Here is a 24,360-nt window from a genome sequence, read left to right on the forward strand (position 1 = left end):
ATAAGTGACCTACCATTTGCTTCATCTGCTTCTATCGTCTCTATTTTGTCAATCAGATCATTGGAATTCCATTTAGCGATCTCCTTGGGAAACATCTCCTCATTATCAGAGAAGTCTTCTGCAGGACGAAAAGAAGAAAAAAATCAAAGGCATGGAAAGTTTGAGTGATAGGCCTATATACTGCTGGCACCATTATTGTACAGAAACATTTTAACTGCAGGGTCTTGCAATGACAATAACCCTAAAATCAGACTATTGTACAGTTTGGAAATTAAAACAATTTGACATTAACATTAACACTACTAAGCAGCTTTCCAATTAAGTAATGCAAGTTCACTTAATGAGAAGCAATTTGCAGTTGTGAAATTGGGCCCTAGCTGTATATTGTCCAAAGTGAGTTAAGCGCCAAAGACTGGGCCAAGTTAATTAGAGCAAACAATTATTCGCTTTTTAAATAGCCTAATTTGCACACACTTTTAGGATTATAGTATGTACAAAACAGAGCCGGTCTTTTGAGCGTACCGTGTGCGTCGAAAAACTCATCGTCTGTGCTATCATCGGAGTCCCGAGCGATGCTCTGCATTCTCCACTCTGAGATGTTCTGGTGAGACGGGCTGCCTGTAGACATAGGAAATACTGGATGAAGTTCTTTCTTTTCGGATTCCCACGGGATGGGAGTACATCTGTCAGTCATTCTGTATGGAGGACGACCTCGTGAATTATTAAATAGACTTGATGTTCGTCATCACACATTGCGTTTCTGTTTAGGGGCTGGGCTTAGGGCTTATAATACACAAACACTCGATTGTTTCACTTTTTTTGGCATCCACTGTTAGGTATGGCCATATTATCACTCCAGATATGCTTTTAAAGTGTGAAAAAACTAATCTTTGATTTCACTGCGTCTAGGCCTAGAATTATTGAATGCTTTAACCAGTGAAAAATAGCAGATATACAAGCTCACAGCGCGGCACCGAGTGCCGCGCTGCGAGCTTGTAAATCTGCTATTTTTGAAAAATCGTGAAAATTTTAATTTTGCCCAGATTGAAGTGTCTTTTGAATCCTTCTAAGGTTTTTTTTGAAAAACCTATGTTTCTATGTCAGAGAGTTTCTTGAGAGACTACTATGTCAGAGGTTCTCAAACCTTTTCATGTGAAGAACCCCCAAACTGATATTTATTTGGCCACGGACCCGCATCTCAAAATATTTAGTTCCAGGGACCACCCAGAAGCAAAAGTTGAGTTACAAACGTTCGCTTTAAAAATACATACCTTCAAAGATTTGCACACATTTTCACGACTTTTTTCAAAAATAGCAGATCTACAAGCTTGCAGCGCGGCACTCGGTGCCGCGCTGTGATCTTGTATATCTGCTATTTTTCAATAGTTAAAGCAGTCAATAATTCTAGAGTGCCACGCTGTGAGCTTGTATATCTGCTATTTTTCAACAGCTAAAGCAGTCAATAATTCTAGGCCTATAAATGTGTTAAGATAACGTGACGTCCCACCTCTCTTAGAAGAGCGGTTGGAGGACCGGGAGGAGACGGACCACTGCTTGGTGAGCTCCCCGCGCGCCTCGTCCCCCAGCGTGGCGTTGCTCTCGGGGATGACGCCCAGGCCCTCCGAGGACCCCCCCTGGTGTTGGTGGTGGTCCCCGTGCTCCGCATGATGGCTGCCGGCCGGGGAGCCGTTGGTCTGGGCTCCCCCCTCGGCCTCCTCGGCCAGGCTGTACTGGGCCATCTTCCTGGCCAGGGCCAGCTGCGTCTCCAGCTCCAGCAGACGTATGTCGTCGATGGTCAGGCCGTACCACTCGTCCTGCCAGCACCACGCCTGCCGGTGGGCTCGGACCATCACTCTGCGTAGGCCTGGGGGGGAAGGGGATTAGAAAACACCGCGGTAAACCCGGGGTCTTCAACGTTTTCAGGCCAAGGACCCCTTAACTGAGAGAGATATGAAGCAGGGACCCCCCTCTACATAATGTACAGTATAAATGCGTTATGCAGATCTTCGTGTTAATGTTTTTTCAGACATTTAGCCACTTCAATCGTCGATACGTAGTAAACTTGACCTTCCACTCTGTACTTGGTCTGCTCTTTTTGACCTCTACACGAAACCTCTTTGCTGAAAATAGCTGATCTACAAGCTCTCAACGCCTCGCAGAACTTGTAGATCAACTATTTGGTGGCCCCCCTGTAGTAACTCTACAACCGGGGGTCCCGGACCCCCCTGTTGTAAACATTTTCCATTCAATTGACTGCCGAGTGTGACTGACGCGTTACTCGTCTGCTTTTAACACCATTAAGACCTAAGGCCGATTCTACAAAATGACTTCTAATAAAGCAGTGGTCATGCCGAAGGACCCCCCAAATTGATGTATTTGGCTGCGGACCCCCATCTGATAAGAGTTTGTGCCAAGGACCTCCAGAAGAGACTATTTGTGTTCAAAAACACAAACACTTTCAAGATTTTTCAAAAAAAGCAGATGTACAAGCATGCTGGCCTGGGAACTGGAGTGGTGGCTGTTTAAAGGCCAGCCAATATGACAACCTGTCCCTGTAGGCCGTCTAAGAGCACCTACGAAGTTTGGGGCGTTTAGCATTCTGGGAACTGGAGTTATGGCTTTTTAAAACCAGGCCAATAGGAACAGAGAGAGGGCGGAGCACCCAGGGTCCTGTGGCAGGGCCTGGCGGGCCCCTGGGTGCCACACGTGGTCCCTGGTGAGGCTATTCTGATGGCAGACCTCTGACCAGTGCTGGTGCGAATCGGAGCAAAGGTGCGCCTCGCAGGTCCGCATGTTATGTTTGTGACGTCCACCCTGCCTGCCCGCCCGCCGTCTGTTGACCCTCTAGGAAATTTTAAAATAGCAAAAGGCTTTAAAACTGCCCGAGCTTTCCAGCGCTTTCCAGCTTATCGCTGCTGTCGTCTGGGAATAAAACCTGTCCAAAACTGTTAATTTACGAAGAAAAATAAAAACTAAATTATGGAGATAAGCGTTTTTTGATTCAGTTTGGACGTTATTATACAGTAAACCTATTAGAACGGGGAAGATATACCAGCAGCGTCCCTATTCTGTGCATGTCATACAAGTGAGGAGAAGGGGAACTTGGCAAAAATTGCAGATCTAAAAGTTCATCTCGTTAGCATCTAAGTGAGCTTAGATCACGCAAGTGTGGCCTCGAGGAAGACTGGCCATTGCGACGCGTTGTGCGAACTCAGATTTCTATTTCCGCTCTATAATGACACGCCCAAAAATTGGGATGACACAGCCTGGGTTAAAGTGGTTAATGATGATGATCCGAGCTTCTGTATGTCTATTACAGTATGTGAGAGAAAAGGTCTGAGAGCATGGAGAGTGTATAAACAGCACCCAGGTTACAGTGATTAACCTGCCAGCTGAACACATATTGTATAGGCAGCAAATTATCCTGTCTGCCGCTTCGTTATCTCAGAGAGACAGGGTTCTCTCTGGTTCTGCTCTTTCAAAATTACACTTCTCTCTTGCATATACAGTAATTGCTTAACCTTGTTTCTTCTCCTATTATACTGTGCACGCTCGTTCCGTCTCATTTTCCTCTGTCGGCTCTTGACTACTGGGAGACAAATGGGAGAGAGCTATCGAAAGATAGTGATTTTGGTCAGAAGAGCACGAAACTACAATGTAGGGCTGTCACAATTATTACATAATCGTCTAATTGCGTTTTTTTGACAGAATCGCGATTATTTTTCATAATCGTCATGTCATAATCGTTTCCATATTGAACGTTTTTCATATATATATTTTTAAGTAAAAAATAGTGGAAATAGCTGATCTACAAGCTCACAACGCGTCGCCTCGCGACGCGTTGTGAGCTTGTAGATTGGCTATTTCCACTATCAATGTTATTTTTGAAGTATAAAGTTGTCAAATACGTCAGTAATTTTTTTGTATATTTAGGTTACGTGTCATCTACCATGTGCAACTTCAAAGCCTAAAAGCCAAACAGAAATGTAATTGTCAACGACAAAAACACAATTAAATCGTTAATCGCAATTATTTGAGTGACAATTAATCGTCATGTAAAATGTCATAATCGTGACAGCCCTACTGCTACAATGAGTGAATGTCATGTCCTATTCTGCCAGACAGAGATAGTGGAAACTGATTCGAACCCGGGTCTCCTGCATGATCAAGTATGGCATGGAAAGAGGGCATTTGCATTTCTTTCACCATAAAAATCAAACCTCGGTTCGAAGTGAAGCGGTGAATTTTTATTCTATGTGTTCTAGAGCTATGAAATCTGTGTTCTAGATCTATACATTCTGTGTTCTAGATCTATACTTTCTATGTGCTTTAGTTCTATATTTTTATGAATTCTGAATGAATGAATGATTTTGTCTGGAGGGCCAAATTGTCATGTGAAGCTTGACCAATCCTCAATTCTGCATGCACGGGACATGTACAAGGTGACAAAGCCACTCCTTGGAAGCGGCTTTCACCGCTTCAAAAACGGCATTCATGGTCTGGAGAGGGCACTTTTTACAGACAGATAAAAGGGCAGGGGCTCAAGCCCCCTTTGATGTATATGTGTGCACGTGCTTGACAACGGTACACCTACCCACGTCATGGATGAAGCGTTCGATCTTGGACTGCATGCCCCAGTATCTGAACTCCACCTTGCAGAGCTTGTAGGCACACATGACGGGGGTCTGGCCGGGGCTCCTGTTGATCTCCTCGATCCAGTCGTCCGTCAGCGGGCCTCGCTTGGTCTTCACAGACTGGTAGAGCTTGGGGTCCTCCTCCACCAGGTACTCATGTGGAGGGATGTAGTCTCTCACTATGTCTATGGGGTCTGGATGGAACACACAGTGGTAAGCAGTGGTTTCCCAACCTTTAGCAGTGGTTTCCCAACCTTTTCAGGCCGTGACCCCCAAAATAATCATATTTTAACTGGGGACCCCCCACCCTGACGAGCACTACTTGGAGTTGGAAGAGTTGAGGCATTACCTTTTGTTGAACACATCCTATTGTGAAAATAGCAGATCTACATGCTCACAACGCCTCGTGAGCATGTAGATCGGCTATTTTCACAATTTCTGCCTCTAATATTTGACAATTTGGCCAATGTTTAATTTCTCATTTTAGAGGTATTAAAAAAGGTATTAAAAAGTCCTTAAATTGTCTCTTTAGAAATGTGCAGATAACCCTCTATAGACTTAATATGTATGTTGGTTTGTTTACTGTTGAGTGAGAAAACAGTGTTGCACATTAAGTTAATCATCTGGGGACCCCCTAAAATAATTTGGGGAGCCCCCTGGGGGTCCCGACCCACAGGTTGAGAACCCCTGGTGTAAAGCAGTGGTTCCCAAACTTTTCAGGTCGAGACCCACAAAGAGAGATTAGACGTTTGCCCGGGACCCACGCTAGTGAAATTAGCAGATCTGCTGTATGGAACGATTTTTTAACATTTTATACATTTGAAAACGTGTGAAATGGGACCTTCTGCGCATAATGAGTATTTTTTGAGTATTAAGTATTTCTACATAGCAGTATTGCTACTTGAGTACTTCTTCTACCACTGGTAAATGAAAATGAATTTGTTAATCTAGCACTTTTCTAAACTAGGGCCTAGGCCAGACGGAGCTGAATATTTCATATATCCCGGTTTTTCAGGTATCCACATAGAAAGATATCTAGGTCCACACGACAAAGATATCTAGGTCTAAAATAATCTGAGTCCCCAGACCTCCAATAGGGGGACAAGCACACACATGGTAAAGTCTTCAGAGATATCCGGATTCCATGTCTACACGGATCCAGTGAATCGGATATTTTTCAATGTCTCCACTTATTTATCCGGTTTCAAAAATATCCAGCTTCGCGGCCAAAATTTCCAGCTTTGCGTGGCTGCAAGCCCCAACCACACAAAAAATGTCTAGCAAATGTCTAGCTTCAGAAATATCCAGCTCCGTGTAGCCGGCACCTAAGTTACTTTACAGAACATGTCAAGTGCTTTACAGAGCATCAAAGACATCAAACAACTAAGCAATAAAAAACAACACGTTATCAACAGGAAAAACACATTACAGCACAGAGATGCAAATTGAAAGGCAAAATAGTCCTACATTTTCAGAAGATATTTAAAGGAGTAGCACTGATTGTGCTAGTCTCAGATCCTCAGGGAGGGCTTTCCAAAGCTTAGGATCACCCCCATAGGACTATTCCTATCCTCCAACAGAATACATGATGGAAGTGTTTGCTTCCCGGTTGTCACTTTTAAACACTATATTGTCGCTGTCGGGTGGAAACCTTGTACTATAATGTCCAAAAAAGAGAACATTATGCCTATTCATTTGTTTTTGTTGTTTTTTAATAGTGAAAATAGCTTGTAGATCTATCTTCACTACTGTTTTCAGGAAAAGGAGATTTTTTTGAGGAATGTTTTTGTTCCTTTTCTTTTTCCTTTTTCCCCCCTTTCGATTTCTGAAAAGGATACCGGGGTTTAACGTGGTTAAGAGAGGGCAGCAGAAGCATCTACAATATCCATATGAATTTATGCAAATCATATGAGTGAAGAGCGCACCAGCCAGCATGCCGCCATAACATGCTGCAATCCTGCTGTGCACGTGCATGTGCGTGTGCGTGTGCGTGTGTGTGTGTGTGTGTGTGTGTGTGTGTGTGTGTGTGTGTGTGTGTGTGTGTGTGTACGCCACATGGGATCACAATGTCCTCTCGAGGATAGTAAACACCAAACAAAATGTGACTCAATGGGAAGTGTTTCTGGTCACCTTGAGGATATAATGCTCATTTTCATGGCTTATAAAGCTTTTCAGAGCCAAGGTTACAATCAGTGGTGGATGGTAACTTGGTACATTTACTTGAGTACTGTACTGAAGTCTTTGGAGCATTGGATTTGAGTTTTTCGTCTGGCTGATGACATTTCTGCTGATTCATTTCAAACTTATAAAGTAGGTCACCCCTAAAAAATATTATTTTATATCAATTACACACCCCATGAAGCCTTGAAGTCTTTTTTTGCCCCTTTTTTGCGCATTCCTAAGCCAATCGACTCAAATGATACATTTTTCGTTCAGGAATGCAAAAAAATACATAAATAAATACATAACTTCATGCAAAATTATGCAGTGTGCAATTGGTAGAAAATGTATTTGATAATTTCTTCTTTTGAATACTTGAGTATTTACTCGAGTATACACTTTGTCCACCACTGGTTAGAATTAAGAAAGGATTCAGGTTGGGGTCAGGGCTAAGATGAGGTATAGATTTTAGGGTTTTTGGGGTTGAGTTTTTAAATGGCAAATTCCTTTTGACATCTCCATGTATGTGGTATGGTAATACGTGTGTGTGTGTGTGTGTGTGTGTGTGTGTGTGTGTGTGTGTGTGTGTGTGTGTGTGTGTGTGTGTGTGTGTGTGTTATGTAATCACACCAAGGACTCTTCTCCCCTGCAGGGAATGTTTGTGTTCAGCTCATCTGCAACCCACATCATGCTGAGATAACACACACAAACACACACACACACACACACACACACACACACACACACACACACACACACACACACACACACACACACACACACACACACACACACTCACGCACTATCACACACACATACTGTACATGCATAAATGCACACAGACTTGGATGCACACAGGTCGACAACAGAAGAATGCTCACACGCAGTGTATGTGTTCGCGCACACGCAAACGCGCGTGCAAACGTGTGTGTGTGTGTGTGTGTGTGTGTGTGTGTGTGTGTGTGTGTGTGTGTGTGTGTGCGTGCGTGCGTGCGTGCGTGCGTGAAACACTGACCTATTGTCCTCTGTCTCTTCTCCGCAGGAGACAGATTGAAGACGTCCCCTTGACTCCCAGTGTCCGGTTTATAATAAGTCTCAATGTCTATGGAGAACTTCTCTACAAAGGGACACGTGTATCTGAGAGAAAGGGACAGAGAGGTCGTTAGGGCTGCTTGAATCACGGCATCGCAATTCTAGTCATAATTAGCCTTATTCACGGCCCGCCCACTCAGCATCCCCCGGGTGCTGAAGTCACATTTTGAAGGGGAAAATCCTTCTACAGCCTACAGAGTTAACACAGAAAACGCAAAGAAAACGCAAATTTAATGCAATTTCTGAATAGTAAAGTATAAAATATGGATAGCATGATCAAGAACACAAGATAGTAAAAGGCACAAAGCATTATAATTTACTTTACCGTTCGAAATAATGATTTGTTGGCTTTAAGTCCAGCTATTTCTGTTATAGTTTCCCCTTCTAAATTGATGTCAGCACCCGCGGGATGCTGAGAAATTTGCTGAGTGGGCGGGCCGTGAATAAGGCTAATAGGCAAACATTTGCCAATAATCGACAAGCCCGAAAGAGCTGGAGGTTGGGGGTTGACCCCTGCTACTGAACAAACACTCAAATAGCAGCGGTTCCTAGGGCTGTCACGATATGACATTTTACATGACGATTAATTGTCACTGAAATAATTGGCGATTAACGATTTAATTAAATAACTTTGATAGTGGAAATAGCCGATCTACAAGCTCACAACGCGTCGCAATGCGACGCGTTGTGAGCTTGTAGATCTGCTATTTCCACTATTTCGGAAATTTTTCAACATTCACGATTATGACGATTATGACAAAATAATTGCGATAATGTCAAATAATCACGATTAGACGATTATGTAATAATTGTGACAGCCCTAGCGGTTCCCCAACGATTTAGCTTGAGTCCGTCCCGAGTCTCCCGACCCACTGTTTGGGAACCCCTTGGTTTAAACAGTAGGCTGCTAGGCCTGTCACAATTATTACATAATCGTCTAACCGCAATTATTTGACATAGTCGCAATTATTTGGTCATAATCATCATAATCGTTTCCATGTTTCCAGATCTACAAGCTCACAAAGTGTTGCATAGCGACGCGTTGTGAACTTGTAGATCGGCCATATCCACTATCAATGGTCTTTTTTAAGTATAAAGTTGTCAAATATGTCAGTAATTTCTTTGTATATTTAGGCTATGTGTTGTATCTGCCATGTGCAACTTCAAAGCCTACAAGCCAAACAGAAATGTAATTGTCAACGACAAAAACACAATTATACCATTAATCACAATTATTTCAGTGACAATTAATCGTCATGTAAAATATCATAATCGTGACAGCCCTAGGGCCTGCTTCATCTCTTTTAGCCTGGCATTAGGCAGCAGACTGATAACGTGGATTCACTCACACGTTCCTCCACAGTATCAGTCTGGACTTCGGCCCATATAGGGAGGGAGTATGAGAAATCAGAAAATGACCGGGCCAATCAGTGACTGCGTTTCAACTGAAACAGTGGAGCACAGTCGCTGATTGGTCATTCAGAGTGAATGTGCGTTATCGGTCTGGCTAATGCCAGGCTACACTCTTCTAGGGCATTCACGAATAGTGATTTTTAGTATTCGAATTATTCGACCTCAAAGTATTCGAATAGTCGAATATTCGACAGGACTGGCAACACTGTCAAAGTACAAGTGGCGAACGTTGTGAAAATAGCCGATCTACATGCTCACAACGCCTCGTGTTGCGAGGCGTTGTGAGCATGTAGATCTGCTATTTTCACAATATTTATCTGCGGAACCGAGTCACATTAAATGTAATACCTACAATTCCAAGTGCTTGTCAGGGTGGGGGTCCCCAGTTAAAATATGTTTATTTTGTGGGTTTGAGAACCCCTGGTATAGAGCATTAACACATTCATCCACACAGGGGCATTGACAACTCATTATTATGACTTCGTATCTAGCCAAGCTTTATAAACTATATATTTTTTAAAGAGAAAACAATAAAATAATATAAGCGAATATTCGACTTTGGTGAACAACGTCGAATAGTGACTTTGATATTCGAATATTCAAATATTTGGTGAATGCCCTACGCTCTTCTAGCTCTCTCACCGGGTGCGGGTGTAGGGATAGGCGTTCCAGGACTCCTCCTCCACGCGCAGGGCAGCCTGGGGCAGGATGGCACAGAACCAGGAGGGGATGTGCTTGCCGATGTGGTACACCTTGTGGGTGTACTGGCCCGAGCCCCCCGGGCCGTCCTCGTAGGGCTTGTTCTCCAGGATCTCCACCCCACTGCCCTCGCCACAGCTCTCCTCTCTGCTCTTCTTCTGCAGGGTGACATGAAACCACAACAACGACAACAGTTTGGGTCGATTCACACTGTAATAAGGAGCATATAGCTAATTTCGGTTCGGGAGGGCTACCCGACCCGAAATTATTTAAGTTCGGGGGGAGTCCATTCATACTTTATTAACGCTAGTGCCGAAGTCGCTTGTAAATATTGGAGGTCCATGGCATGACAACGTTTGTGGCCGATGAATGAGCGTTGCAGGGCGGATACATATCTGACTGGCCCTCACGCTGCACACTGAATGACCAGTCGGCGTGTCTCCCTCCCAAACGACCGCTGGCTGTTTCCTTGGCTTCATAGCCGAGGATATGAACTTGGAGCCGGGCTGAATGAATGAGAAGACACCGCTGAGTACCGAAATTAAGTCGGGAGGTCACAACATTTCGGCAGCACCATGGAGCCGAGTTTAGTCGGTTGACGCCCCCCCCGAACCGGGAGGGGAAACCCATATTTGGGTCTGGACATTGCCGAACCGAAATTAGTTAGGCTCCTTATTACAGTGTGAATCAACCCTTTGGTATTCGTTTCAAAAAGCTTCATACCCTCAGTATATACAGTATATTGTCACTGCAGAAACCTTGTATCTCCAAGTTTCAAATGTGTATATTTTGTTGTAGACTAAAGCCCTACTTCATCACAAAAGACAAGAGTGTCGCAGGAAAGTATAGTGAAAATAGCAGAATAGCGATGCGAGGCGTTGTGTGCTTGCAGATCGGCTATTTTCACTATTTTAAATTGTTTTAAAAATAATAATAAAGAAAGGAAGGTTTGGGACATACAATGTTTCCACCCGGCAATGACGATATAACATGTATATAACGACGCTATGTGACATAGCTCTAGTGTTTACACAATGATGTACCCCCTCCAACTGTACTGTATGTTGCCCATTTTCAACAGTTTTTATTATATTTTTGACACTTGCTTAGGCAATGAAAACGTATGTTTTCTCATGCCATTAAAGCATCACGTTATATATACAGTTAGTGTTGCCCGATCCCGATCACGTGATCGGATCGGCCGCCGATATGGCCGTTTTTATAAGATCGGAGATCGGGGAAAAAAAATCGAAAAAAAAAAAAGTTTTTTTTTTTTTTCAAAAAAATATTTTCTGGGAGTACTGAAAGTTACAGGTAAGGTGAATGCGATATGAAATGTAAGCTTACCATAATCACAGTAATCCTTAATCATTTTCAATCATATTCAAGGGCTTTTGGAGAAATGAGACAGACAGAGCACTGCAGAGGGAAGGTGATTGTGTCAGACTCTGTGTACAGCTGGCAGCTGATGCCAATAAGTAGTAATTGGCCCCTTGCTAATGGATCAAAGGAAGGCAATTATGTCTCTCTGCACTGTCAACTAGCTCAGTGGTTCTCAACCTGTGGGTCGGGACCCCCAGGGGGGTCCTCAAATTATTTTGGGGGGGTCCCCAGATGATTAACTTAATGTGCAACATTGTTTTCTCTCTCAACAGTAAACAAATCAACATAAAGTTTAAGTGTATAGAGGGTATCTGCACATTTCGAAAGTGAAAAATTAAGGACTTTTTAATACCTCTAAAATGACAAATTAAACATTGGCCAAATTGTCAAATATTAAAGCCAGAAATTGTGAAAATAGCCGATCTACATGCTCACAACTCCTCGCGTTGCGAGGCGTTGTGAGCATGTAGATCTGCTATTTTCACAATAGAACCGTGTTATACAAAATATACTTCCTCAACTCTTCAGGGTCGGGGGTCCCCAGTTAAAATATGATTATTTTGGGGGTCACAGCCTGAAAAGGTTGAGAACCAAGTGATAGAATGAATAGATTTTTTTTTCTTCTTAATGCCTTGCCAAAAGATCGGATCGGGAAAGATCGGGATCGAATCGGAAGCAATAATATTTGATCGGTATCGGATCGGGAGCAAAAAAACCCTGATCGGGGCATCCCTAGGGTATTTTGCAGTCACTTTGGGACAAATAGCAGGTTAGGTTTAGGCCTATGCCTATGCCTAAACCTAACCCAAACCCAAACCCTAACCCCAGTAAAGCTATGCCTAACTCTAACCCTAACCTTAACCTCAGTATAACTATGCCTAAACCTAACCCTAACCTCAGTACCCTGACAATGGCGAGTAGCCGACGCGCGTGAACGGAAAAGAAGCGCTCCTTCATCCACCGTCTCCTACGTTTTGAATAATAGCACTCGGTACAGATAGTGTTGGACACTCTCAATGGTTTGTAGTTCTTAGGGTGGTTTCATTCATTCATTCATTCATTCATTCAGACAGACAGACAGACAGACAGACAGACAGACAGACAGACAGACAGACAGACAGACAGACAGACAGACAGACAGACAGACAGACGTTTATCCGTTCATCCACTCATCCATTAATCCATGCATTCATTCAGACATGTCTTCCCACTAATGTTTCAAACCAGGGGAGGCAGCAGATGGCTTAGCCCCACAGAGCCTGAAAGCTAAGCCCAAACTGTCTGAGGAGCCAGCCTGCTGCTCCTTACGCTAAGCCAGGGATTACAACTCACTTTATAAACACAACAGTCTCTGTTTACTTGAAATGTAACAATCAACTAAAGGGACAAGGACATGCTGACCATTGCAGGCTCACAGGTTCCCAGAGCCCTGAGTCATGATTTAAACTTCTTCCTCAGCATAGTGGGAATGTGCATGCAAAATGTCACAGAAAATGTGCACACCGTTTTCATGATTTGAGACATCTTGTTCAACATGGGCCACACCTGCAAATTTTGGAAGTCAATCTTAGCCAATGAGGATGTAATATGAAGAATCTGAGTCATTTATTTAATGACTATGTGACTGTGTAATGATTTGCATAACGTTTGGACAAAACCTGTAGGAGGAATACTGTCAAAAAAATTGTTTTGCAATTTGGAATTGGGTACAGTATGCGCATGCATAAAGTGAGTGGCAAATCGAGTGGCAAAGTGAGTTGAACGTCATCTAATGCAATCAGATAGGACTTTTCTGTTTGCATGTATGGGCTGTCAAGGCCAGAAAGCCATTTTTTTTGCAACTCCGGGTATGATGATGCGCACATACCCCCTATACTCAAGTAAAGTCAAAATACCTCAAACTTGTACTTTACACCACTGATTAGTCATAGTGACACCACTGATTAGTCAAATGACTGTAACTTCCCCTGCTCAGGCAGAGGCGTCAATTGGGTATGGCAGCTGCCATACCTTATATCTACAGGGGAAAAAATGAAATGTACTTCTTAAAATAAATTCATCATGCCTGTTGCTAAGGTATGGCAACATATCATGTTGCCATACCTTAGCTTTTGCTGAATTGACGCCACTGTGTGTGCTAAGGAAGCTTTCTCTGCTCCATACTTTGGGGAAGAGGTGTAGCAGGACTGCAGGAGGCGCTGGTAATGAAGGCTGGGGAGGCAAATAGCTTGAAATGACTGTAATCTAGCAGGCAATGAAATTTAGGAGAGGAGCTAAGGGCTTCCATCATCTCCCCTCATCTCTGCATGCTTACTCGCAGACACAGGGCTTGATTGAAGCAGAATTAGATCGGTAATAAATCACCTCCAGTTCAATGCATTGCATGGTGCACCATACACCCCTTATAGGCTGATTTTGTGTTTTTCTTTTCCGGTTGAGGTTCAAAATGACAGCAGGGTAACAACATGGCAGGCATAAGGCTGATTCAATATCATCTGACTTCCCACTCACACACTTTCTGATAAGAACAAAAGGCCATCACAGGCTTAGCACTTTCAATAACAAATGACACTGATCATCCCCTGAATCACTACTTCGACATCATGCCATCTGGGCCAAGATAAAGAACCTTGAAGTGGGGAAGGTTCATTTTAGCAGGAGTTTTGTCCCCTAAGCCATTGCAGCATTAAACGATCTCCCCCGTCGACAGCATGGTTTTCTGTTAGCCTTACATTAAGACGCATTCTGCCGAGACTTTCGCATTGTGACGTTGGGGCGACGGCAGAAGCGTCTTACCGACTAGTCAGACAGGTCGGGGCATGGTCTGCAAAACTGCTATTGCGGCTCTACACATGCACAAATGCGAAATATAGCACACCGGACAAGTTCTGCAAGATGTATGCGACTTGTCAGGAAGCCTTGTTTAATGTTTTAGTCCGTATTTTTTAATAAAATTAGTTTTTACTAACTAGTACTAGTTTGTGAGCTTGTATAACTGCTATTTTTGATAGCCAACAATAAAATCTAAAATGACACATGATGCTTTTCTAGTTTCAAAGGATTAAGGAAAGATATATTGATGACTGATGATACAGTATATTGAGATAAATCATCTCAAATCATTTAAGCCTCACTTGTCCATAGTATTTAAAGAGGTGGTGCCATAGTTTTGTACTTTTTCTGTTTTTCATGTGTCTAGGAGGTTGACAGTACTTCATTAGACCCCCTGGTGTGGTTGTTATGAGCAATTATGTATTCCCTTTCTATCTGGGTTTTTTTCCCGGAGGCTGCCACCTTGTGGGTCAAAAGTGCCGGTCCAAAAACACAGATACAATTACATCATAGAATCAACCACTCCCCTAATTACCATTCACCCAACACACGTGGGTGTGGCTAACTTCAGCTGGGTCACCACCCAGGCACCCACCATGACAACCAGGCATACTAATGAACTTGTGGGTGTGGCAACATAAAAACCTAATTTTAACTCTTTCTGTACTAATACCTGATAATCATGTTTTAGAGGGGAGAAAAATCATGGCACCCCATCTTTAAGGGGAGCTGGCCTGTTACACTGTAAACAATCCAGAAATGTTAATTTCCCTGTCTTGAGAGTGTAAAAATCGACCCATACTGTAAGGTCCAAACACTCCATATTTAACTGTGAACCGTCATGGATATCTGATACATGACCTGACTCCAGTGGTCTGCCTGAACTTGCTCCCTACCCTGCAGCTTGCTTTGTTTTCACTATACCGCAGCAAGAAGACAAGAGTGTAATGGATAGTGGACAAGGAACGATGCATAGCTGGTTGTGAGCTCGTTCAGGCGGACACACAGTCGAGAGGTTCACAGACGCACGCACGCACATGCGCGCGCGCACACACATACAGGCTCGGGTGTTGCACTCTGAAAATAGCAGATCTACAAGCTTGTGAGCTTGTGGATCGGCTATTCTCAGCACGCAAATCAGGCATTAAGATGCCATCAAGGCCCGCCAAAATACATTGTTGTCGCCATTTAGTCAACTCTAATCTGGGTTCCCACAAGTTTCTCTGTTTAAGTCGACTCAAATCTTATGATAATTTCGTTGACTAAGGCTGCATTCTCACCCTTAATTCAGTAGACTTCTTTTATTTAATTAATGCGTTTTGCTAAATGAAATTACTAAACTAAAGCAAAATTTGCTGTCATACTGTAATTAACACTGGTTTGTTCCAGTTGGCTCTACATTCCCTAAGGGTTCAGTGTAACTCTGTATAATAATAACAATAATAATCTCCCTGCTCTTAAACAGTTGTCTTCTAAATGTGCTGAGCAGGGAGAAATATAATAGCCAGAGCCGGAACGCCAAGATCAAATAACCTGTTCACGATGTAACGTTTACATGTTAAAGTTATAAATAGAATGTCTATTTGTTGGGCGTATCGGACTGAAAGGAGAGAAAGAACACAAGCATGAAACATAAAGTAGTAGGATGAGAGAAATAAACAGTGGTATACTTTTACTCCACTACAATTATATGACAGTTCCAAAGTCACTTGGTAAATTTTGATTATTATTACAAAACAGTAAACACCTTAACCATTTCTGCCCTATACTGTACATATATTTTGGCCATTTGAAAATAACAGATCTACAAGATCACCACGACGCATTGTGTGCTTGTAGATGGTCTAATTAAAAAAAAACTCTTTAGTACTTTTACTCAACTACATTTTGAATATGGGACTTCTACTTGTAACAGAGTATATTATCTCCATTGCATTATTGATACTTTTACTTAGGTAAAACACGCAAGTACTTCTTCCATCGCTGGATATAAATGGTCCAAGTACAATTAGAGGGTGTCACTGTACACTTTGGGGACAGCATTATCGTGGGCCTGACTTTGCAGAGGGTCTCATTTCTGCGAGGCTGGACTGAACCCTGAATAATGAATGACTCAGCAAGGTGACCATAGCGAGCTGCAGGTCACAGCTGTGCTGTACCTTCCAGTGGTGGGAAAAGTACTCACATGTTTTACTTAAGTAAAGGTATCAATGTGCCAGGGACGTGTTGGCCATTGGGAAAAGCGGGAAAACTCCCGAACGGCCGGTTCATTCCCGGCCGGTCCAGGGCTTCGTTCCATTTTGGGGGCTGAGCGGCCAACAAAGTAAATCGTCACTATCGGGCAGAAACCTTGTATCAAATTTGTACATTTTTTCGCAAAGTAAAGCACTGCTTCATTAGACAAGGCCGTCGCATAAAAGTAGTGAAAACAGACGATCTACAAGCACGGTGCGAGGCGTTGTGTGCTAGTGTGCTAGTAGTTTAAATCATTTTTAAAATGATAAATACAAAACAAACGGTTTTGGACATACAAGGTTTCCACCCGACAACAACGAAATATAACTCATGTAATTGGCCCACTGGCTTGTCACTTGTCATGATCTGAAATGGCAAATCTTTGAGTAGCAGCAGCGCTATAGAGAGATCTCTCTCTATAGCGCGAAATGAGGGCCTCTACAACTCTTTTCCCCGGGCTGAATCAGGGGCCCAGCATGTCCCTGAATGCTGCAATGTAGGAATACAAGTAAAGGTCCAGAATTCAACATTTTACTTGAGTAAAAGTACAAAGATATTGGTATCGGTGGTCACAGTGGCGCAGTTGCTAGTGCTGTCGCCTCACAGCTAGAAGGTTCTGCATTGTTCAATTCCCACCGGGGGACGCTGTGGGCTCTGGGGGCGTGTTCTCTCCTCCACGTTATCAGTGCCCATACCCTAGGTGGGGTTGGTGAAAGGGCCTTTCTGTGTGGAGTTTGCATGTTCTCCCTTTGTCTCCTAGGGTAGATACCCTCACAAAAACATGCAGTAATCCTGGTGTCTATAATGTCTCCCCCTGGCCAGCCGGGGCCTGATGGAGGGTAAAGGAACTGGTTGGATTACGTAAAGGAACTGGTTGGCACTGGTATCAACAGAAATCTGGAGAGCCACCTAAGCTTCTAATTAACCGTGCCACTAATCGTGAAATCACAATGGACCCGTTAGGGTCCATTTGTACACTGTCAAAGTTAAGGGGAGACCTTGAAATGTGAAAGTTTGAGAAACACTGGCCTATTGACTGTGGAGGAAAAGCCAAACCATATAGTACCACAGCCAACAGTCATTGCTCCTCCTTGACATTAATAGTCCTGGTAAATCTTTGATGTGTGCTTCAAATCATTGTGCTGTCGGGAAATTAATCCTCTCCCACACAACCGTAAGCCAGATTATACAACGGGTGTAGTTCCGGCCAAGCATTCTGATGAGTTGGAATATAGGCTCCCAGCCGTGCTCCAAACACTGATGAAGGACACGTAGCCGGTGTTCAAATTAAACTATACGTCACTATAAAATATTAGTCTGCCATTGATTAGAAGTACAGCCAACTGTTCACCCTTGATATGACTAATGGCATCGTCCATCAGCTGTGCCGGTGAGTTGGCCCACGCTACAAGTTTAGAAATTCATTTGAAGTTACAAAAAGGAGGGAAGTTTGGTGTTTGTATGCAGTACGTGTTGTAGGGCATTCACGAATAGTGATTTTTAGTATTCGAATTATTCTACCTTAAAGTATTCGAATAGTCAAATATTCAACAAGACTGGCCAAACTGTCAAATATTAAGTAATCAAGAGGCGAACATTGTGAAAATAGCTGATCTACATGCTCACAACGCCTTCACAATATTTATCTGCGGAGTCGAGTCACATTAAATGTAATACCTACAATTCCAAGTACTTGTCAGGGTGGGGGTCCCCAGTTCAAATATGTTTATTTTGGGGGTCACGGCCTAAAAACGTTTGAGAACCCCTGGTATAGAGCATTAACAAATTCATTCACCAGGGGCATTAACAACTCATTCTTATGACTTCCAACCTTGCCAAGCTTTATAAACTATAGATTTTTAAGAGAAAAAAAATAAAGAAAAGCGAATATTCGACTTCGGTGAACAACGTCGAATAGTGACTTTGATATTTGAATATTCGAATATTTGGTTAATGCCCTAACGTGTTGTATTTATTCAGTTTAGGAAAGTCCTACGATCTCTAGAAAGCGTTAGCTCAAGTTGGGAGAAGTGGGGCTGAGGCGCTGCATCCTCCCGGTGGGAGCTCCTCACTGGGCGGTGAGCCAGTAGGACACAACAGCAATGGCAGCACACAGAAACCTGTGCAGGGAGGGCTTGATTGGCATAATAACGACAGAAATTGGTGAGAAAAGGTGGTACAAAATAAGTGTGTTTTTTTTTTTTTTTTTTTTTCATTATTACACTGGTGTGCTTTACCATCATCATTGACACTCGCTGTCATGTGCAGTCATTTTCGAATGAATTAATCAGTCGTTTAACCGATAGTGTTAACTGATTACACACCGTTCCAACCATGAACGTCTACCGTGCTGTGCTTTATTTGCGGTCAATAGTGACAGTAAAGAGTGCTATCCTACTTGTGATTGCTCAGTCAATCTAGAAACTAGAAGCAGTGCTCTTCCGAGCACAGGTCTCCATCAGGTCAGGCGTCCTGGTGGCGCTATAATAGGCCAATGTGAAAAGGGTGGCATGTCTTCCTCGCCAATCTTAGGCCTTCACGGCAATTGGACACTGCATGCATGATTTGAGGAATTGTGTTCCAAAAATGTGTTTTGTACAGGCCAATGTGAAAAGGGTGGCATTTGTTTCTTGACTTAGTGGGAATATGTGTCGCAACTTTCACGGTAATCGCAAGCTGCGCTCATGATTAGATTACTGTTTAGTGTTGCCACCATGATTAGGTGGCGACACTAAACAGTGTCGCCACCATGGTAACAATGCCCAACTGACATAAAAAAAGCACAAATGACATCACTGACTGACATCACTGATTGACATCACTACTGTCCAAATTTCACCACAGACTGGCCTGGACACGAACACCATATATGGGCAAATTGGGAATAAAAGAGTGCCAGCCAGACAGACGGATATAACGGGTATTGCACAATTGGACATCGATGGAGACTATTCTGCCCACGGGCACCGGTCTGGGTTCTTCAACATTACTTCTGAGACTCCTACATTCAATCCCTCATCATCGCACACCCCCGGGCACAGAACTAGTTTTTACGAATTAGTGCTGATTTTGAGAGCGAATTTTGATTTAGTTTTAGCCATACTGTAGTTTTTTGAATAAAAGAAATTAGTATATTTGAATCATCTGGAATGTTTTAGTTTTAATCTGTTTAAGTTGACTAATTATAAGATTTTAGTGGACTAAATCCACAGTTGATTGTGTCAACTAAAATGTATTTTGGTAGGCCTTGATGGTGTCGTAATGGCAGATTTTACACTTGCATGCTGAAAACCAGAACCAGACTTTCTTCCGGCCAACAGTGAAATCTTTGTATATTTTGTCCCCGGCGATGATAACAATTTCAACTAGTTTTGAGGTGGAATTGAGGTCACAGTTTGTGAGTCATCTTTTGATAGTTTTTCTAACTGGGGCAGAGCGTTCTTTGTTCCGCTGTCTTAGAATCTTGGATGCAAGTTGTTGCTCTCCACATTTCAACATAGTTTTTTTCGCCGTTGTTGTTGGACAAGTGTGTGGCACATACATACAGTGAGTAGGGAACATAGCCGATCTACAAACTCATAATGTGTCTAAAAAGCCACGTGTTGTGAGCTTTGAAATGTTTTACATTTTTTTGAAAATAGCTAATCTTAAAGTGAAGTTTACATCTGTCTGTGAAGGTTATAATTATTTAAAGTTGTACTATGTAACTTTTTTTATAAAACAAATCTTAAAATTCTCCTAACTATTAAATCACAAAAGTTTTAGAAGATCCGCGCCGTGAATTTCAGCCTGTAAAGCCTTCTCTGTATGTAAACTGAGATCCTTGCCGTGGACCGGATCTCGCGCCAAAATTGCGTCATCACACTACCGGCCAATCACAGCGAGGGTTATACAACTGCCGGCCAATCACAGCGCATCTTGAAGTGGGGTCGCTATGGCAGCCATATTTGTTGTCGCCCGTTTGTACCATCCCTTCTCTAGGTAATTTCGCCTACCAGGCAGGGTGAAGGAGTCCGTATCTCTGGAATTACTGAACGCACAGGAACAAGGGACCCCTTAAAAGATAGATCTCAGCGAGGTGGAGGCAGACGCGGGGGTCTGAAGGTACGAAAAACGTCCGAAAGACGCGGACGCGACCGCGGTTTGCTATAGGGCTAATGACCACTAGTTGGGCATCTTACACAGTATGGCTTTAACTAATGAAACATATTAAAGGGATATTTCACGTTTTTTTTATTAATAGATAGATCAAATGTATCATAAATAAAATTAAAAAAGAACAATTAGAAAGACAAAATCAGCCACCAGGCAGAAACAAGGACATGCGTTTTCAATGAACAGTCTGAGGTGCACATAAAAGCCTGGGTAGATGTTAAAATGACCCCACACATGTTTGAAAGTGAGACATCCCTTTAACAAGAGCTTGTGGTGCTAAATAACTACATTGGATCATTAGAATACAGGTTCTTCTTTCCATTCCGTGAAAAATAACAGTTGGCAATAGGTTTCTATACCCGTAATTAGTTTTATATATTAGTTTTATATATGATCGCATGAACATGTCTGATTTTGTTGCGACTACACAGCACTATCCTTCCTCAAACTGCAAAACTATAATTATTTTTTGACATTCAATCATCATGAGTAAATGAGTAAAGATGAGTGCATCTGATGAATGGATTAAAATGCCACTGTACAGACCACGTGAGTGTACACCCAGCTGGCCTAGCGGTCCAGGCAACTAGGCTTAATGTAGCCTGACAGCGCGTTGCGGGTTTGAGTCCCGATCCCGACTGCCTTTACTGTGTGTTACTCGCCATCTCTCTCTCCCCCATTTCCTTTACTTTACTTTACTTTATTTGTTTATTTAGACGGGACAATGCATATTAATGAACACTACATGAAAGCAATGTAAATAAGCCGGAATTAGCAAGAATGCTAAATTTCATCCGTAGTCCCCACATGAAGACAAAACAATACATACCAACAAACAGTAACCCTACATTAGGAGAGGGCGCCTAAGAACATACATACAAATACTATTTTTCCTCAACCAAGAGAAAACAACAAAACAACACATATTACTAACAGTACCCTACATTAGAAAAGAAAAGTTAAAAATATACGTACATGACATGAGCTGTACTCTTAAAACTATACATGGTCACAGGTTTGATTGTCAACTAACCATTTTTTTAGATTGAACTTGAAGGATGGAAATGACAAACAGTCTCTTATTGTTAGAGGTAGGTCATTCCAGATTGAACATCCCTGCACTGAAAGGGTGTTTTTTCCAAAAGCGGTTACCCGGTACGGTACTTCGCAATCCCCTCTAGTGATTGCTCTAGTATTGAGTCCTCTATCGGGCTTCCTTTTTATGAATTCCTTTAGGGGAGGTGGGCATAGACCATTTAGGGTCTTATATATGATACTGACCTGTTTAAATACCTTAAAATTAGCGAAACTCAAGAAACGGTACCTCTGAAGAATATTACAATGGTGATATGAGCGGGGTTTCCTATCGAATACCTTAAGCGCACTCTTATATAGCTGTTCAATGGGTTTGAGAAGCGTTATACCTGTGCAAGACCAGTTTCTCTGTCCTGTCAACCTAACAGTGCTATCAATAGAGGCATCTCTCTCTCTCTCTCTCTCTCTCTCTCTCTCTCTCTCTCTCTCTCTCTCTCTCTCTCTCTCTCTTCTGAATACAATTAAAACAGTCGAAAGAAATTCCATAAATTCCACAAATGTAACTTTTGACATGAAAATAGCCAATCTACAATAGCCAATCTACAAGCCAAATATTGTGACGACTGTACAATTTACAATCTACAATTTAAGCATTTAGCTGACGCTCTTAACCCAGAGCGACTTATAAGAAGCAAGGTAATACATCAGTACATCAACATCAATACATCAAATGGAAAGAAATAGAAGGCAAATCTAAGAAAACATGCAGGTAGACCAAGCATATGGGTGGGCAATATGGAAAAATACAATATCACAATATTTTCCCAAGTTATATCACGATACACGATTTTATCACGATTCTTTTTCAAGTTGTTTTTTATGGTTATTTTTCAAGTTACTTGACAAAAACTAGACTCTCTGGGTTCCTTTTGGTGGGTCTAAATTGAACTTTACAAGTATGTAACTCTGACAGTATACAAATGAAACCAAATTAAACCAAATGTCAGAGTTAAGTGGAGACCTTGACATTTGAAAGTTTGAGAACTTTAAATTTTAATTCTGCAATGAATCTCTGTATTAACGATTAAACAGGATTTTTTACAAGGCTCCCTCAATTGTATCACGATATATACGATATCTCTGAAAAGGCATATCGTGGAGACATTGTATCGTCTCAACGATAATTATCACCATATCGCCCACCCCTCCAAGCACCAAGTACGTTATTTACAGCACCAAGTAATATTGGTGTCCTTGCATTGTATCTGTTATGTGGACATAAATGATTCATTGAGTGTGTGCGCGAGCATGTGTGTGCACTGTGCACATGTGCATGTGTGTGCGTGTGTGCATGTGTGTGCACATGTGCATACGTGTGCGTGCGCGTGCATGTGTGTACAAAGTGAAACACAACCCAGAAGACATATGGCACAGCAGCAGGTGTTGCAGAGGAAGCGGCGCTGACCTCTTGACACTCTCCTGATCAACAATACGGTGACATCACATGACCTCCGACCCCTGTGAGTGACCTCGCCTCCCTCATCAACCTGAACTCACCTCACCATGTTAACCACTTACACCAGGGGTCTTCAACGTTTTCAGGCCAAGGACCCCTTAGTTGAGATAGAGAGATGAAGCAGGGACCCCCGCAACCTTTTCGTATATTCCATATAGTTTCATCGTTTGACAGCACAATCATCAGTGTATTTTGGATTCATGTCAATTTGTGTTTTCAGATATTTAACCACCATCAATACTTAATAAACTTGACCTTTCACTCTGTACTTACTATTTTTTCCCCCTCTACACCAAACCTCTTTGCCGAAAATAGTCGATCTACAAGCTCACAACGCCTCGCAGTACGAGGCGTTGTGAGCTTGTAGATCTCTTGGCTAAAGTTCTCTGAATATGGACACTAGGGTTCAAGTGCATGCATATAAAAAAGGAGAAAAAAGGTTTCCATCTCACAACGATTTGGAGGACCCCCTGTAGTAAGCCCCCTAGGGGTCCCGGACCCCCCGTTGAAGACCCTTGACTTATACAGTAAAACCCCTGCCTACGTGGCTGCCTGGGGTTCCCCTGGGCTCTGTAATAGGCCCCTTCCTTTTTTTTCCCAGCCTCTTCGCAAAATCTCTTAGTGGGAAAATAGCCGTCATTAAAAGCATCAATCAACCAATCAATCATTCAATTGACTCACCTGGATCATGTAGAGCTGAGCGATCCGATACTCGTCCACACTCATGGGCATGGGGATGTGGTACTCCTTGATTAACATGGTTGTGCTTGACGGGGTAGCTTGTGTGTGTGTGTGTGTGTGTGTGTGTGTGTGTGCGTGTGCGTGTGCGTGTGCGTGTGTGTGTGTGTGTGTGTGTGTGTGTGTGTGTGTGTGTGTGTGTGTGTGCGCGTGTGCGTGTGTGTGTGTGAGGAGAGTGGGCACTCTTGCTGGTGGAGGTGCGCTACCCAAGCACCATGTGCAAACAGCTTGACGTCATTATTGTCATTCGGGCCTGTCAGGAGGAGAGAAAAAAAAAGTGGTGAAAAAATTATATTCCCCAAATCTAAAGTCAATTCAGGGTATGGATATTACAGCATGAGGATACTGTACATACAGTACAAATGGAAGATCTACTGCCCAAAGCAAGCCAACAATAATACCGCAGTCAGAATTTGGTCAGAATATATTGAGAGGATCGCCCCTTGAGATGCAGCATCTCAATTTAGA

The 24,360-nt window shown here is 42.7% G+C and overlaps 1 protein-coding gene across 1 annotated transcript in view; it reads right to left on the bottom strand.

Annotated features, from left to right (window-relative positions):
* pitpnm2 (phosphatidylinositol transfer protein, membrane-associated 2) overlaps nt 1-23,913 on the bottom strand; it is a gene marked incomplete at both ends in the record, with an annotated part of 69,078 nt that extends 45,165 nt beyond the window's left edge. Inside the window, 7 exons of the mRNA XM_080742730.1 lie at nt 14-118; nt 523-618; nt 1,508-1,864; nt 4,595-4,828; nt 7,810-7,931; nt 9,942-10,156; nt 23,836-23,913. Of these exons, the coding sequence (XP_080598856.1) occupies nt 14-118; nt 523-618; nt 1,508-1,864; nt 4,595-4,828; nt 7,810-7,931; nt 9,942-10,156; nt 23,836-23,913 (1,207 nt within the window). The remainder of the gene's footprint in view (nt 1-13; nt 119-522; nt 619-1,507; nt 1,865-4,594; nt 4,829-7,809; nt 7,932-9,941; nt 10,157-23,835) is intronic.
* Nucleotides 23,914-24,360: the final 447 nt, after the last annotated feature.

Source organism: Nannobrachium achirus (genome assembly GCF_963921795.1).
Source record: "Nannobrachium achirus genome assembly, chromosome: 15".
Classification (NCBI taxonomy): Eukaryota; Metazoa; Chordata; class Actinopteri; order Myctophiformes; family Myctophidae; genus Nannobrachium; species Nannobrachium achirus.